The 15,031-nt window shown below is 43.8% G+C and overlaps 1 protein-coding gene across 1 annotated transcript; it reads left to right on the top strand.

Moving 5' to 3' along the window:
- The first annotated feature begins 335 nt into the window (after positions 1-335).
- CTSL (cathepsin L) lies at positions 336-5,719 on the top strand. The gene is made up of 8 exons (XM_084503566.1): positions 336-529; positions 840-975; positions 1,351-1,473; positions 1,556-1,711; positions 2,047-2,271; positions 3,839-4,007; positions 4,324-4,441; positions 5,298-5,719. The coding sequence occupies exons 2-8, from the start codon at positions 850-852 to the stop codon at positions 5,395-5,397; spliced, it is 1,017 nt and encodes a 338-aa protein (XP_084359692.1). The 5' UTR covers positions 336-529; positions 840-849; the 3' UTR covers positions 5,398-5,719.
- The last annotated feature ends 9,312 nt before the right edge of the window (positions 5,720-15,031 follow it).

Consider the following 15,031-nt stretch of genomic DNA (forward strand, 5'->3'; position numbering starts at 1 on the left):
GCAACAGTTTACAAACCCTGGCTTTTTCACTCTTCAGCGTGCAAGCGAAAGCACTCCAAAATGCTGCCTTTACCAGAGCTTATGGGGGGAACCTGGTACGGGGGGGAACCTGGTACACTCTACTCCTCGTGGCAAGCACCCTGTTGAAAATAAAGCCTGTCTCCTCCTGATCCGATCTGGCGTGCCCTGTGTCCATGTGCAAAGGACTCAATACCTCACCTCCGCCCCGACCCTCAGCCCGGGGCAGGCTCGCTCACCCTCCCGGGGGCACAGGGCGAGCAGACGAAGCCGAGCCGCCTGCCTTGCCTCAGGCAGCCCTGATCTGAGCCCCCAGGGCACGGACCCGGGATCTCGCCCTGCTCCCACCCGCAGCTCCCCCCACACAGCCCCGGCTCGGCCCCTGCGGGCGGTGCGGAGCTGCCCGGCCCGGCCTCCAATGGTGGCGGCGGGGCGGGCACGGCCACGGCGGCGGCTATAAGAGGGGCCGCGGGGCCGGGAGCCGGGGAGGGCAGCGCCGGGACCGAGCGAGGTGAGCGGGGACGGAGGGAGAAAGGAAAGGAAAAGAAAGGGAAGGGAAGGAAGGGGAGAGAAGAGGGGAGGGGGAGCCCCGCAGGCGGCGCTGCCAGCGGGGGGGGGGTCCCGCATGGCCGCCCCGCGGCGGGGCGGGCCCGCGGCACGGAGCCGCCATTCCGCAGGCTCCCAGGGAAGGGACGGGAAAAGAAAGGAAGGAAGGGAAAAGGAAAAGAAGGGCAGAGCAGGGCCGGGCCGGGCCGTGTTGTGTTTTGCTCCTCTGTGCGCGTTGTTTTCCGTCTGAGCCGTGCTGCCTCATCGCCCCGCAGGTTTGCCAGCATGAACGTGGGTCTCGCCCTGCTGTCCCTCTGCCTGGGGCTGGCCTCCGCGGCGCCCAGGATAGACCCCGACCTGGACGGCCACTGGCAGCTGTGGAAGTCGTGGCACAGCAAGGACTACCATGAGGTGAGGGAGGACTGCCGTGAGGTGAGGGCTGCCCTGAGCTGAGAGCCTGGCGGGGCGGCGTGTGGCTCCACAGGGCCCCGTCAGCTGAGTCATGACTGCTTTGCTTTATTTAACGCTGGCCACGGTCTGCGTTTGTGAAAGATAATCCCCCCCGCTCCCTAGGTCCTTTTGCTTGGCTTACATAAACACCCAGTGGTACTGTGCTCGCTTTTAGCGTGGGGTGGTGGGATGGCCAGCTCTGAAGCAGTATCCCAACTCTTTGCTGGATGAGTCAACGTTTGTTTGAGTACCCAAGCCATAGAAAAGAGCGCTATCACTCCACTGAAATTTTATGTGAACCCTCTCTTTAAAATACATTGTTTTCTGGTCCCTCAGAGAGAGGAAAGCTGGAGAAGAGTGGTGTGGGAGAAGAATCTGAAAATGATTGAACTCCATAACCTGGATCACTCACTAGGAAAACACAGCTACAAGTTGGGAATGAATCAGTTTGGTGACATGGTATGTACTGAGATATGAAACATCTACTTCTAAACAACAGTGCGTAATAGGTGGTGACTGCATTGTTTTGAATTTTCTTCAGACGACTGAGGAGTTCAGACAGCTGATGAATGGCTATATACACAAGAAGTCAGGAAGGAAGTACAGAGGATCCCAGTTCCTTGAGCCCAACTTCCTTGAAGCACCACGGTCTGTAGACTGGAGAGAGAAAGGATATGTAACTCCAGTTAAAGACCAGGTATTCTATGATGGTCAATTTTTAACCAGTTTTCTGAGTGCTGCCTTCATTTCCCTACAGGAAAAATGCTTTTGACTTGTGAAGTCTAGTGCAACCACACTGAATTGAGCTTCATCTCAGGAAAATTGCTGTACTCCATTAGAACTGTTTAAATGTCCTGGACTAAATGTCTACGAACTGAAATGTAGTGTCATTTCCTGAACACTGGGGGAGCTTGGAACAAAAGTTGGACTTGTGGCTTTTGCCTTTTCCAAGTTTAGATTGGTGGCATGGAAACTGTAATTGCTTAATCTGTCAAAGTTAGTTGTAACCTGTGATTCCACTTCTTGCTTCAGGGTCAGTGTGGCTCTTGCTGGGCTTTCAGCACTACAGGAGCTCTCGAAGGACAGCACTTCAGAAAAACTGGCAAGCTTGTTTCGCTGAGTGAACAGAATCTGGTGGACTGCTCCCGCCCCGAAGGCAATCAAGGTTGCAATGGTGGTCTCATGGACCAGGCTTTCCAGTATGTGCAGGATAACGGGGGAATTGACTCAGAGGAATCCTACCCATACACTGCAAAGGTAAGTGAACTTTCTGCATGTGTTCCATCTTTTGTATGAACGAACTGTATGTGTCGGGAAACTCGTCCCTAGAAAGGAAAATGCTTAAGTAGCCCTCAGTGCATCTGCTTTTCCTTTTGCATCTTCCCAAAGAAAACTGGAATGTCTGTTAGCCCCAGGTTCAGTTGGAATCACATACTATATTGTTCTTTGAGGTCACAATCTTACCAGACCAGTTGGAAAAACTAGAGCAAATATTTTTATTCCTCCCACTCGTTGCTGCCCTCCTATCAGATGCCATGCTTTATCTTGGTTGACACACAAAACCAAGACCTGGCTCCTGCCAAAACTAATGCTTAATCTTAGGGGTGCGATTCTACTTCTCATAGCTAAGCTATTACAGGATTGCTGCCTGTAGACCAAGTAATTCTTGAGCAGGTGCGACTCTTCTCAGGTGGTTGTTGGCAATGCCTTATGCTCTACTTCTGGACTTCTGGACTACATGTGCATAAATGCACATAATGGGCAGACTTAAAATACCTCTAATGATCTACCAAAAGCTCAACAGGCATGAGGAGGGGACAAAAGAGCAGTAATAAATGGTGTCATGTGAGTCTAAGCTTTGGGCTTTTCCACTACACTTGGAGTAGTACTCCCTAGAGAGTGTCTCGCCTTGCAGTTTTTTGTTGACTGAATGTGCAGTAGCAGTGCCATTCACTGTGAATAACACAAACCATGGATTTGAATTCCTGTCTACCTGTATTCTTGTAATTGCTTTTTTTTTTTTTTTTTGTAAACTTGGCTCTTCCAGAGGTTCCAGTTGATTGTAGGAAGTGCTTAACTTGCTGAGTACAAAAAGTAAATATCTGAGGCATGTGTCCATATTCCTTTAGTTGGAGAGGCAACTAAAGAGCTCTAAAGAGCTCTAACTTATCACATGGGTAGAGCAGGGACACACAAACTTCTATTCTGATGTCAAATGCCCAAACTTACAAATTAAGCCTCTCTTCTAAAGTAAGTGCCTGTGGTACACGCGGTTCAGTTTGTGTGTGTATAAAAAAGGCAAAGAAGCAGCCCAAAATACAGGAATGCTGTAAGTTCATATAATATTAATGAGTAACTTCCAAGTAATTCTGTGCAGTTTTCCAGACTGACAGACTAAAATTGTGGATTTAAGTGCTTGTTCAATGAGCAGTTTTTGGACTGCTTTGTAATTAATGAATACTTGTCTCTCTTCCATTGCCTATTAATGCATTCTGGGCTTCATCCTCTCTGAAAAGAGATTTGTCCTGCCTACCAAAGAATGCAGTGTTCCAGGATGTGATGGTCCCCTGCATCCCAGTAAAGCTTTCCTTATGGGCCCTACTGCCCTTTGCATTTTACTTTTTCTGCATCTTTGAGAAACTCAGAAGCAGCTTCTCTGTTTTCCTTCTGGTCTTCTCCTTTCAAAGCACTGCTGGAACAACCAGATACTTTTCAGTCTTTTGCTTTCAAGGCAGTGTATTTCTGGAATGTCTGGTAGTTCCTGTGTTCACCTGTGTGTAAACTAGAGAACTATGTAATATCTGTAACTTTTTTTTTTATTCAGGATGATGAAGACTGTCGCTACAAGGCAGAGTACAATGCTGCTAATGACACTGGCTTTGTTGACATCCCCCAAGGACATGAAAGAGCTCTCATGAAAGCAGTAGCAGCTGTGGGTCCAGTGTCTGTTGCTATTGATGCAGGCCACTCTTCATTCCAGTTTTATCAGTCAGGTGGGTATTAGCAATTTGCATGCAGAGAACTCTTTGAATACTCATTATTCATTACCCTTCAGTTTAATGAGCAGAGAAAACTGATGTAGGACACAATCAAGAGTCCTTTTAATTCTAGTCCAGGTTCCCACAGTTGGTACTCCTCTTGCATATGTTTGCATGTGTTCCTTAGTTCCTCCCAGTGATACATTTCACTTGTCACTCCTTTCTGACTATCTCAAGAAGCTGTGCAACACAGTTTGAAACAAGGATTCTGGTGGGGAAGAAGGGTTTCCTGCAGGAGAGCTTATTGACATGTGAATTTATACCCACTCAGGTATCTACTATGAGCCAGACTGTAGCAGTGAAGACTTGGACCATGGCGTTCTGGTTGTAGGTTATGGTTTTGAGGGTGAAGATGTAGATGGGAAGAAATACTGGATTGTTAAGAACAGGTAAGATTTTTTTTTTTCCTTTGTGCCTAGTGCTTTTTGGGAGTGGCAGAGGAGGGAGAGTAGTTCCTCTCTTGGGATAAGAGGGAAGCAACAACAGTTGAAATCTGCATAGAGAAAGTCTGGAGATTGTTCTCAGGGCATTGCATGGCAAAAGTTAAAAGCCAGCTCAGGCTGCTGGCTGTCTAACAGCAAGTCCCAAGCAGTAATCTCTTTCTTCTGCATGTTCAGTTAATTTGAGAGCTTGGTCCTGGAGCAGCTCATAGAGCTAGTAGATGTTGGAGTTACATGGGGAGCAGGAGGAAAAACAGGTTGTGGCAGTGTCAGAGGTAATGGAATTTCAGAAGCAGTGGGACTGCTCACTTGTGTGAAATAGGATAACATTTGAACTTTAAAAATGGGGTTACCCTCCTAGTCTGGAGGGAAAACAACATATTAGTGCTGAAGGGCACATCACATGAGTTTGTCTCATGCTCTCCACATTACTGGGGCACTGCCCTCATGCTGCTTGCAGTCTTTGTCCTCCCTTAGTTGTCAGGGAGCAGCGTCTGAGCTTTGAGTACCTGTAATCCAGGTTTGCAATACCTGAGCTTCAAGTACCTGTAATCCAGCTGCACTGTTTCTGTGAGCTTGGGATGCTTCTTCTGTAACATGCTTTTTTTTTTTTTTTTTTTTTTTTTTTTTTTTTTGCTGGAAAGCAATTTTGTTCCAGCTGTTTCAATTTTACCTGAAGGTAGAAGGCAGCAGTTTTCAATATAAATGCTTTGGGAGGGCGGGGGGGGAATGATAAATAAGTCTTTCAGAATATTTAAATAAGTCTTTCAGAATATTTAAATAAACCTTTCACTTCTGATTTCAGCTGGGGTGAGAAGTGGGGTGACAAAGGATATATCTACATGGCCAAAGACAGGAAGAACCACTGTGGAATAGCAACAGCTGCTAGTTATCCACTTGTATAATTTGAAGACTGAACATTTCAGTGCAAAAGGGGATTTTAAACTGAATGACCAAACCCATGTTCACACATGTGGTAGACTTGTATTCTTCAAAAGTCAACTTGATTTTTTTTTTAACTTTTGAAGTCTGTTTTACATGTTGGTGACATGCCACTTGTTTTAAATTAATGTATATGTTGGTATGTAAACAGCTTGTAATATTGCTGCCTTTTAACTGCTTAATCTAATAGATTCTTCTATGTATTTTTCTTTTTTTTTTTTTAAATTTCAATGTGCCCAACAGTTTACTTTTTAAATAAACACTTAAGCTAGCGTGTACAGGTGACTTGGCTTTTTGGTCTGTTTTTTCCACTTGGGTCTCATCTGTTAGGCATCCTTAATCATAATGGAAGTCTATCTCTTCATCAGTTGCATTTTTGTAACTGTTTGGGAATGGCTAAAAGCTGTTACCAAATGGAATGTAGTATTTGTGATGCAAATTTGCAAGGGACAGCAGAAAAAATGCCTTTACTACAAAAGTAAAAAGTGACTGAAAACTTTGATCCTCATTCCTTGAAACTGCTTGCTGTCCTGCAATTTGGCTGTGAGTGAACGTTGGTTCAGTCCTGTGACCTAGGGGCAGTCCTGTCTCTGTGGCTTTTCATACTTTATAGCAAAGATCTTGAGTATTTTCATGTCCTGCATGTGGCACCTGGTTATGGTATTGCAGCTGAGCAAGTTCTAGCCCCAGTGTTTTTTCACCCTGCCACACTGGCTCATCCAGGGCAGTTGTCTCCAGAGCATTACAGGGTACAGCAAGAAGACCCAAAGCAAACACTCTGTGCAAAGAGAAAGCTTGGTGACGGCTTGTGGTGTGTTCACTGCTTTTTCTCCTACCACAGCTTTAGTTAAGGAAAGGGGTTGGTGGGGAGGGGAACAACTCTTGTCCTATGGAAACTGGAGTTAGCCACTCCTAGTGCAACCTCAGGTATGGTTGATGGCACTGTGACTTAAATTATGCCCTGTACCTCCCCTCAGAGGATTTCTTTCCTGTGCAAATAGGTAGTGTTGAAACACTGCTACCAGCTATTGTTAGATAGCGTTGTTTAGAGATGTGTTGGGTACTGGTAGTTCCTGTACTGACAAGATAAATTAGCAATACCAAAAACATCTGCTGGGGGAAGTCTCGCCTTGGATTTTGGGTGTTGATTTACCCCCACTTGTACTTAGGCAGGAGAGGAAGGATATGGGCACGGCCAGCACGGGTTTGTGGTTTATGAAGACATAGATTTTCATGTACACTGTTTCTCCTGAGTCTGATAGCCATGCACACATGGGAACACTTGAACTACAGGTTGGGGAAGCTGAATTTCCTTACTTAAGCTAGCAGTTCCTAAATCCTTGAAAGAAAAAATTGGGAATTTAGAATAACCAAAACTTAACCATTGCTTAGTTGTGAGTGTGTCTGTACTTCTTAAAGATGAATTCTTTTGATCTGAATCTCCCTGCAAACAATTTTTTTAAAAGGAAGAGCCTCCTTTAACCCAGTGGCTATTTAGCAAGCCACAGAGCAGAAATACCGGTTAGAAGGGAGCTATTAGGCTGACTTGCTATGCCTGTTATGGAGAGCATCCACGCTGTGTGGTGGAAGCTATGGAGGAAGCAAAGGAAGAAGGAAATCAACTGGTGGTCCCCGTAAGGATTACATTTAGAAGGAAATGTTAGTGGTCTGTAGGTTCTGGAGGCAAGATCAAAGTGCTGCCAGGGAAGTGACTCCGTAAGCTCCACATGCACTATTTTCATTTTTGCTACCCCAGAACAACAATTTTTAATGTGGGTTGTAAGGTATTACTGGATTTCTATCTTTGAGCAAAAGAAAAGACAAAATACCCAGATGAAGCCTGCTTGTAATTCAACTGCTGGAAAAAAAAAAAAAAAAAAAAAGGGCAGTGAAGCAAGTTATTTGGTTCCAAAGGCTAAGGTTACTAAAAGTTGCTGGGAAAACAAGATATTGTTTATGAACAGATAGGAAATGAAAAGGAAATAACTTCCTAAGGATGTATGTGCATGAATGGGAACATAGCTTACAAAAGAGGCATCAGCCTATGACATTTTTAGAAATAAAATGTGATAATACAACTATTTATTCCCATTAAAACTTGCTGACTGTTCTGGCTGAACATCCTCTCTTCTGAGGGGAATAATCGAGAAGGGGATCGGGTGAATTGGGTCGTGCAGATAACTAATATTTACACAGTCATCCTAAGTAACAGCTTCACCCAAGGTTGCCTTACATGACACTAAGCATTAGACTTTTTGTAAGTTGCATTTAAGCACAGTGGTAGAGATTTAAAACCCATTACTTTTCAATACTTGCTTTTTATCCATTTTTGTGATTCTATTCCATGTGCTCTATCTTCTGAAGAATTTTGTTCCATTTTCTCTAAAAGTGTTATTATAAAGTAGCTAATGGGCATGTGTCCTGTTGGGGAAAGTGTTGTGTCTCTTCAGAGTTGTTCCTTTCTAAAGACAAAGCAAATGTACCTTATATGTATGCACACACAAAGCTTCTGAGTTGTTCCCAGAAGACTATGGGTAATTAAAGCTCTGTATGACTATGTTCCAATATATTTCTTTCCAAGACTTTTTGAGGACTTTCTTTGTTTTTTTTTATTCTTTCTGATAGCCATTGTTACATCTACCACAAGATGTACTCTTTTAAAAGTTCCTAATGTGCATGTCTTAGTAATAAAATGTTCTGCCTAGACTGTCCTATTTAGGCCCTATCTAAATTAGAGCTACTGATGTTGCTAATGGAGTCTTATATTCACTCACATCTAAACATGTGATTTGGGCACTATGTTACATGCTTGATAGATGGCCTTTATATACAGTGATTAAGCTCTGCAGTCACTGCTTGCTTTCATCTTATTGTGCACATGAACTGTTCTATTTATACTTAGGAAAAAACAAGGTTTTGTATTGGGTTTGTGTGGTCCTGCTTCATAGGCTGCGCCTGTTCTAAAGGTCTTGTAAGAATAACACTTTCTCCAGTCTGGTCAATGACTATTTTTTTGTAGCTGGTCATAGGATTATAAACAGAAAGACTCCTGAAGCAAGGAGAGCCATGAAAAGAAATTATTCCACTTACATATGGAGTGGTCATTCTTTAAATTCCAATGTGAAATTAACTGTCATGCTATTTGTTTTCTCTTTAAAAACAGTCATTTTCTCATCCTATTTGTGAATGCTAAGCAAAATAGAACTTCATTTATCTTTAACAAGTGTTGGTTTTAATTTTCGGTAATGTTTAATCCATTTCCAAACATTAATAGTGTTAATTAAATAAGCTTATTAACACCCTACCCAGTCCATGCAGGAAAGTAATTTTCAAAATATTTTGAAGGAAGGAAATAATCAGACACAAAACTCACTTCCCAAAGGTTTTATTCACAAAATTGAACCTAGATAACCTTCAATGAGTCTCCTCTGAATACAGACTAGGAACACAACCTTTAAGGAGGAGAAGTGTTGGCCACTTGTTGGAGATCCATGGATGGGTTAATTTTGTTATTTTAGGGGCCTCGGAGAATGCATCGTCACTTGTGTTCACAGGGAACATGACAGTACTTTGTTTCCTTTTTTCATGCTAATTTGCATAACCATTTGTTTTTCTGTGGTGTTGAAACTCGATTTCTACAGTAGTTCTTGTTTTCACCATGCTAGTGTCTGTAGAGGAGATGCCACCAATCTTTCTGAGTAAAGGGCCGAAGAAACCATGAAGGCAGATGTATATAAAACACATGCCAGCTTCTTTTTAAAATGCTGCTGCTTTGTTTTGTTCACTTACAATTTCCACCTCCTCCAGGAGACCCAAGACCTACTTCTCAGTGAAACCTTTCCCAGTAGAGTGATGCTGGGAAGCAGATGTCTTAGAAATACAAGCATGTTTCAGATGTGCTGCTGCAGCTGATTCCTGCCACCTTACCCTCTGCAGCCTTTCTGACTTGTGAAGAAGTGTTCAAAGATGGGGCAAAGTCAAAGAGTGAGCTGTTTGCCTTCCCTAGCCACATTCAGAAGATGTTTCCTGGGGAGGCTGACTTCGTGAGGGCCTCAGAGGAAAGATTGTGGTTAGGCTGAGATCTGAGCAAGGAAGAGTGTGTTTTCCAGCCTGGCAAAGGTGGTCCGTATGCTTAATAATGTCTGATACACTTTGGACATTTGCCTGGAATTGACTTTGTGTTTCAGAGCTATTTGTCTGTGTTAATGTGTGTTTCCCCAGGGCAAGAGGGGTCTGGGAGTGCTCTCCTCAGGTGCCACAGAGGGCCCTCTGAAGCTGTTGCAGCTAGTATTTTACATTTACCATCAGTAGCAGCCTCAGGAGCTGCAGTGGAACTATTCTGACTAAGTTCTGGTTTTAATGATTAAGTTGATTTCTTTCAACTACTAATGAAAGCTTCCTGCATAGCATGCATGCAGTGATATAAACATGTTCAAAATACATCCTGGGTTAGATCCTCAAAGCAGCTTAGCGTGCCTGGGAACTTCATGCTGAGATGAGATGTCAAGAACTCCTTTTAGCTGGTCATTAGGCTGTAGTGTATTTCTTGGAACACATTTGTTTTTGCTTAAAATCCAAAAGTCAAGTGAAATAAAAGCGGCTTCAAAGCAGCTGAGTTGTAGGTGTTTTTCCAAACTTATGAAGGAACGCTGCTGCTTCTCTCTGTAATATATCAATGTGTGAGTCTGATAAGCCATGACAAATCCTAGAAGTGTCTGCCCATGTGGCTCTTTGAATAGTTTATTGCTGCATTCATAGTGTCCAGTTTTGCTAGGTATGCTTATGTCCAATTGCATACCAAAATCTTTTGCCATAATATCACAGCAATGCAAGAAATGTGGATGCAAGTTTTTTCTCAACAACCCTTTGAACATTCCTTCTGTTCAGCCATGTTTGCTAACATTGCAGTTTGCTTTCCTCCATTCAAGCACGAAGCACTGGCTGACAGTTTTTTGTTGTTGTTTGTTTGTTTTGAGGCTTTTATTTTTTAATAGAAAATATATACTGAAAACATCAGCTGTTATATGAAATTGCACTGCCTTTTGGAGACTTATAATAAAACTCCTGTAGTTGAAACTTCTGTTTGTGTTTATATAGAAGCTAAATGCCTTTGTGCAATGTTTGAAAACAAATACTGCTGCCCTTCTGGTGTACTTTGCTAGTCACAGGAAGAAGTGGAGAGGACCTGTGTTTTCTGATTCAGCGCTGTTGCAAGGTTTGATCACATCTCTCTCATAACAGAGCGTTTCAGAAGGAAGCCTGTGGTCATTGGAAGCCCATTAGGAATCATTACAAAATGTTATTTCAATTGCAGTATCTCCAGGTATTTGAACAAACTGTAGTCCCATTTTGCTGGGTGTCCTGTAAACCAAAGAGCAGGAAAATCTCTCTTCCCACCAAGGTTTTAATCTAAACTGACACACAGCTGAAGGGTGGGAGAGGCAAAAGGCCAAAAGCAATGAAGCCGCCTGCCAGAGGTTGTGTGGCTGATTAGCAGCTGTGTATGTACATGTGAGAGAATGCTGGTGTCCTTGTTTGGCTTTGTTTTTTCCCAGCATAACTTCAGCAGAGCCAAAAGTAAACATCCAAGTTTTCGTTTTCTTTTATGAGGTTTAAATTTAAGATCTTTTGTCTGTCTGGCCCTTTCACATATCTCCCCTGCTTTCTTCTCATTTAAGCAGTCAGTCTCCCTTTCCTCTCCCTGTGCTGGAGTAATAAATCATGCCAGCTTGTTGAAAGAGGGAGAAATATTCCCATTTAGGGACAAAACAGGAAGCCAGACCACCAAAAGGGCACAACGCAGCGCGTCACCCCGCGAGCGCCGGGCATATCCGTGTCTGAGAGTTATGCTTTTGGAGCACGTGATGATGAGAGCTGTGCTGCAGTTTTGCTGGGTGTGGGGACAAGTTGACTCCTTCCTTTCCCGGGCATGTGCTGACAGCGCAGGGCTGGATCAACATTGCCTCGGGAATCCTCGTGCCCCAGGCTGGGATTAGGCTGGCCCACAGGTTCAGCCCCAGCACATCCTACAGCTGAGTGTGTAATGAGAGGGCGAATTATCTCCTTCAGGGAGGCCTCTCTTCATAAGTGATAAAAGACTTGCAGGGTGATCTGCACGGCAGCTGACAACAGTGTTCAGGCCAAACTCCATTTATCAGCAAGTGAGCGCTTAGCCCTCATGGCCAACACCCCCTGCAGCGGGCTCACCAAACTCCCTTAATTGGTAGCTGTGGCCAGAACTGTAAAAGCTGCTTCCAGAAAACCACTCGGCCTCTGATGACCAGGATCCTGCAAAACCGCGAGGCAAATCGTTGCATTGAGTGGGAGCAACTCCGCAGGATGGATCTCATCGGGAAAAACAATTCATCCTGTTCTGTCAAGTACTGAGATCAGTTCAGTGGAGTCATGCATAATCCAAACACAGGCTTGGTCTGAAGTCTTTATTTTGATATTTTCTGGAATCAGGAAAAATAAATAAATAAATAAATCAGAAAATCTGTATTTGCTGGAACAAAACCTCTTTCTGGTAGAAATGCATGGAGTTTCTGAGCATTGTCCATGATGACCAGGAGCAGTAGGCCCTGTCTCCTTAAAATGTGTGAGCTTCTGTACCTCTGAGTAGCTGTTTGTATGAAGACCCTGCCTCTGTGTTTATTTTTCTTCCTGTGTTACTCACTTTTAAAGCTTGTATGTCTCTGGAAAATATGCAGTTCTGTCTTTGAAGTCTTGCAGGAGTTAACAATCTTACTATCTTTCCTCTTGTTTATTTCTCTCTTCTGTTGCATATGTACTGATCACCCTTTCCTCACTACCCTTTCCTGGGTAATGCAATTAAGTTAAACAAAGAGCTCTTGTTCTTTGTAATCATCCTGTGATATACTGCTTCCACTTTATACACGACTAAAAGTCTTGCCTGATTTTGCCAGAAGTATCAGTTGTCTTTATTAGAAAGCAACAGAACTCCCCGCACATATGTTTTGTGGAGAACAGAAGAAAATACAGACTTTTGATGTAAATGCTCAAAGCTGCATCTGATCCAGTATTTCAAACAGCATCCCCATGCCAGCTGTCTTGCTTTCTCAGGGAAGATTTAGCTGCTACCAGGGAGTAGTTTGAAACCCTTAGAGACTTGGAGCGGCGGCGAGCTCCTGCTGTAGCCCGCAGCCACCTCCCTGCCGTGCTGGGTTTGTGGGGCAGCAGCCTGCTGGGAACCCTGCCAGCCCAAACCTGCCTTCTGATCCCCAGTCTTGTGATTTCAGTCACAAGGCCTCCTCTTCTTTGCTGTGGCTGGTTGTTCAGGCTAACTTAATTTGTAGTCAAAGTAATTGGCAAAACCACTGCTCATTTTTTAGTGGTGGGGGTTGCTGTGTTTTCTTCTGTTACTGGATACAACCAGGCGTAGGTAGTTCACTTTCATTTTTCTTCTAAAATAGGTGAAAAATTGTCCTGAAATTGGACATACAAATTTTGTTTGGCAGCGAGTGAGAAAACAGCGCTCTAAGAAAATCATGTTTGTCAACATAGTACAGCGCAACTTCTATACTTTGCTTTCCAAATCCTTATCCCAAAGTATCAGGGACTCAAGCTGGAGTTGGTTTATGCATAATTTTGTAACAAAAACAAACAAACAAACAAAACCCCCACAATGTTAAATAATGATAAAATGGAACACGTGTAAACTAATATTTAAATGCAGTTCTATTTCTTCATGTACTTTTTTTTTTTTTTTTTTTTTTTTGGATTTTCAGTTGTGTGTCCTGCTGGTGCCAGCCTGAGGTGTAATATAAAGCATCAGCTGCTCCTGTAAGGGGAGGCAAAGTGTCTTTGCCTTGAGCAGTGGTCAGCGCTGGTGGGTGTCGTGTTCCCTAGTTCTCCATCAGCTTTGAAGGCAGCTGGTGGTGTGTCCCCTTTCTCACCTCTCATATCATTAAATATTGCCGCTAGTTTCTTAAAAAAATAAATAAATGCTGTCTCTTGTTCTCTCAGCTGTCTGGATGCCCTCCCACATCCTGACAGCTGACCATGAGGGGAAGTTGCGGCCCAGCAGTGCAAGGGCTTCATAGGTAGTGACCCTGCACCACAGGCACCCTGTGGTTTGTGCCAGATAGCTCTGAAGAAATGTCCTGAATGAGTATTGCACTGGGAAGGGAAACTTTAAACCCCGTCCTGGCAGTGTGAGGAGGGCTGTCTGCCTCCCACACGGAGCAAGGCCTGCTGCTTCCCTATGGAGCTCTGCTCCTTCCCGGCCCCTCCTGCCCTGCTCTGGGTTGTGGTAACCCCTTGTCCTGCCACGGGGCCATCCAGCAGCAGGGTTATGCTAGATGTGACAGCAGCTATATAAATATTTAGGAGAACCATGCAGGTGCTGTATGTCAGATGGGACACTGGTGAAGAAAAACCACGGTGCACACCAGAGAGAGTTGCTGATTGCCTAATCTGTGTTTGGGGTTTGCATGGGTTGCCAATTGAAATGAGATTATTCTCATTTTGGAGAAGATACTGATCTCTTTTTGCATACCAGCCACCCAGCAGCCCACAAACTGCGAGCTTTATCATTCAAGCTTTATCATTCGGGCATCAACAGCTACCAGAACTGCAATTGTTTGTAAGATTGGGTACCCAGCACTAGGGGCTGCGCCAACAGGTGCTTGTGGTGCATACTGAGGGGGGAATTAAAAAAAAAATAAAATAAAATAAAAAAAAAGAAGTTGTGGAAAGGCTACCAGCTGGGATTATACACAGATTCTGCTATGAAACCATGCTGAAATAGAGGCAGCTACGGTGTGTTTGTGCTGACTGTAAGCCACTGAAACATCACAGTACTCATATAATGGTGTGACTGTCCACAGAGAAACACAGATCTTAGTCACTACAGTGTATGTGCCCACCACAACACAAACTTCTTTCAGCAGGTCTCTAATAACAGTTGTTAGAGACCCTGTGGTTACTCTGGGGAGCACCAAGTCCCTGCACACTCTCCTGGCCCCTTAGAAACAGGGCAGGCTTACCAAGTGGTCTCTTTTCTGATACAGTACAGGTGTTGCTAATTTCCTAGATGAGCCTCAAACTATGCTTGGTTTTAAGTTTCCTGTTTGAGAAATGTGATAGAATTTCTTGATAAACTAGTGAACCTGACAACTACCTGTGTTTGAAATGGGGGTGGGGAGGGTGAGTGACTATATGTAAGTATGTACATACAGGGTGCACATATTTTGTTTGCCAGAAAACTAGTTTACTAGCTTCACAGTCAGACTGCACAATTACATTTTCCGTGATAAGGTTGCCTTGGCTATTACTGAGACCCTCCCAGCCTTTTCTGCTTCCTCTTCATTCTCTGGGATCTAAGCGTTGCCTGTTTTGCTGTTGAAAGCAGAGATTCGGGAAGCACATGACAAAGAACAGAATAAACAAGTACATGGTGTACTTGCTGATCTAGGCGGGTGTCACTATTACAACTTTAAAGAGTACCAGATAAACACCTGTAGAAAGAGTGCTTTGATACCTGAAGCAGTACTGAAATCACATCCATAACCTCTGTGATAACAATGCCTGTGAGCTAATACCCATTCTGTATAATTTTATGCCTGTCTTTATTCA

Source organism: Aythya ferina (assembly GCF_964211825.1).
Source record: "Aythya ferina genome assembly, chromosome: Z".
Classification (NCBI taxonomy): domain Eukaryota; kingdom Metazoa; phylum Chordata; class Aves; order Anseriformes; family Anatidae; genus Aythya; species Aythya ferina.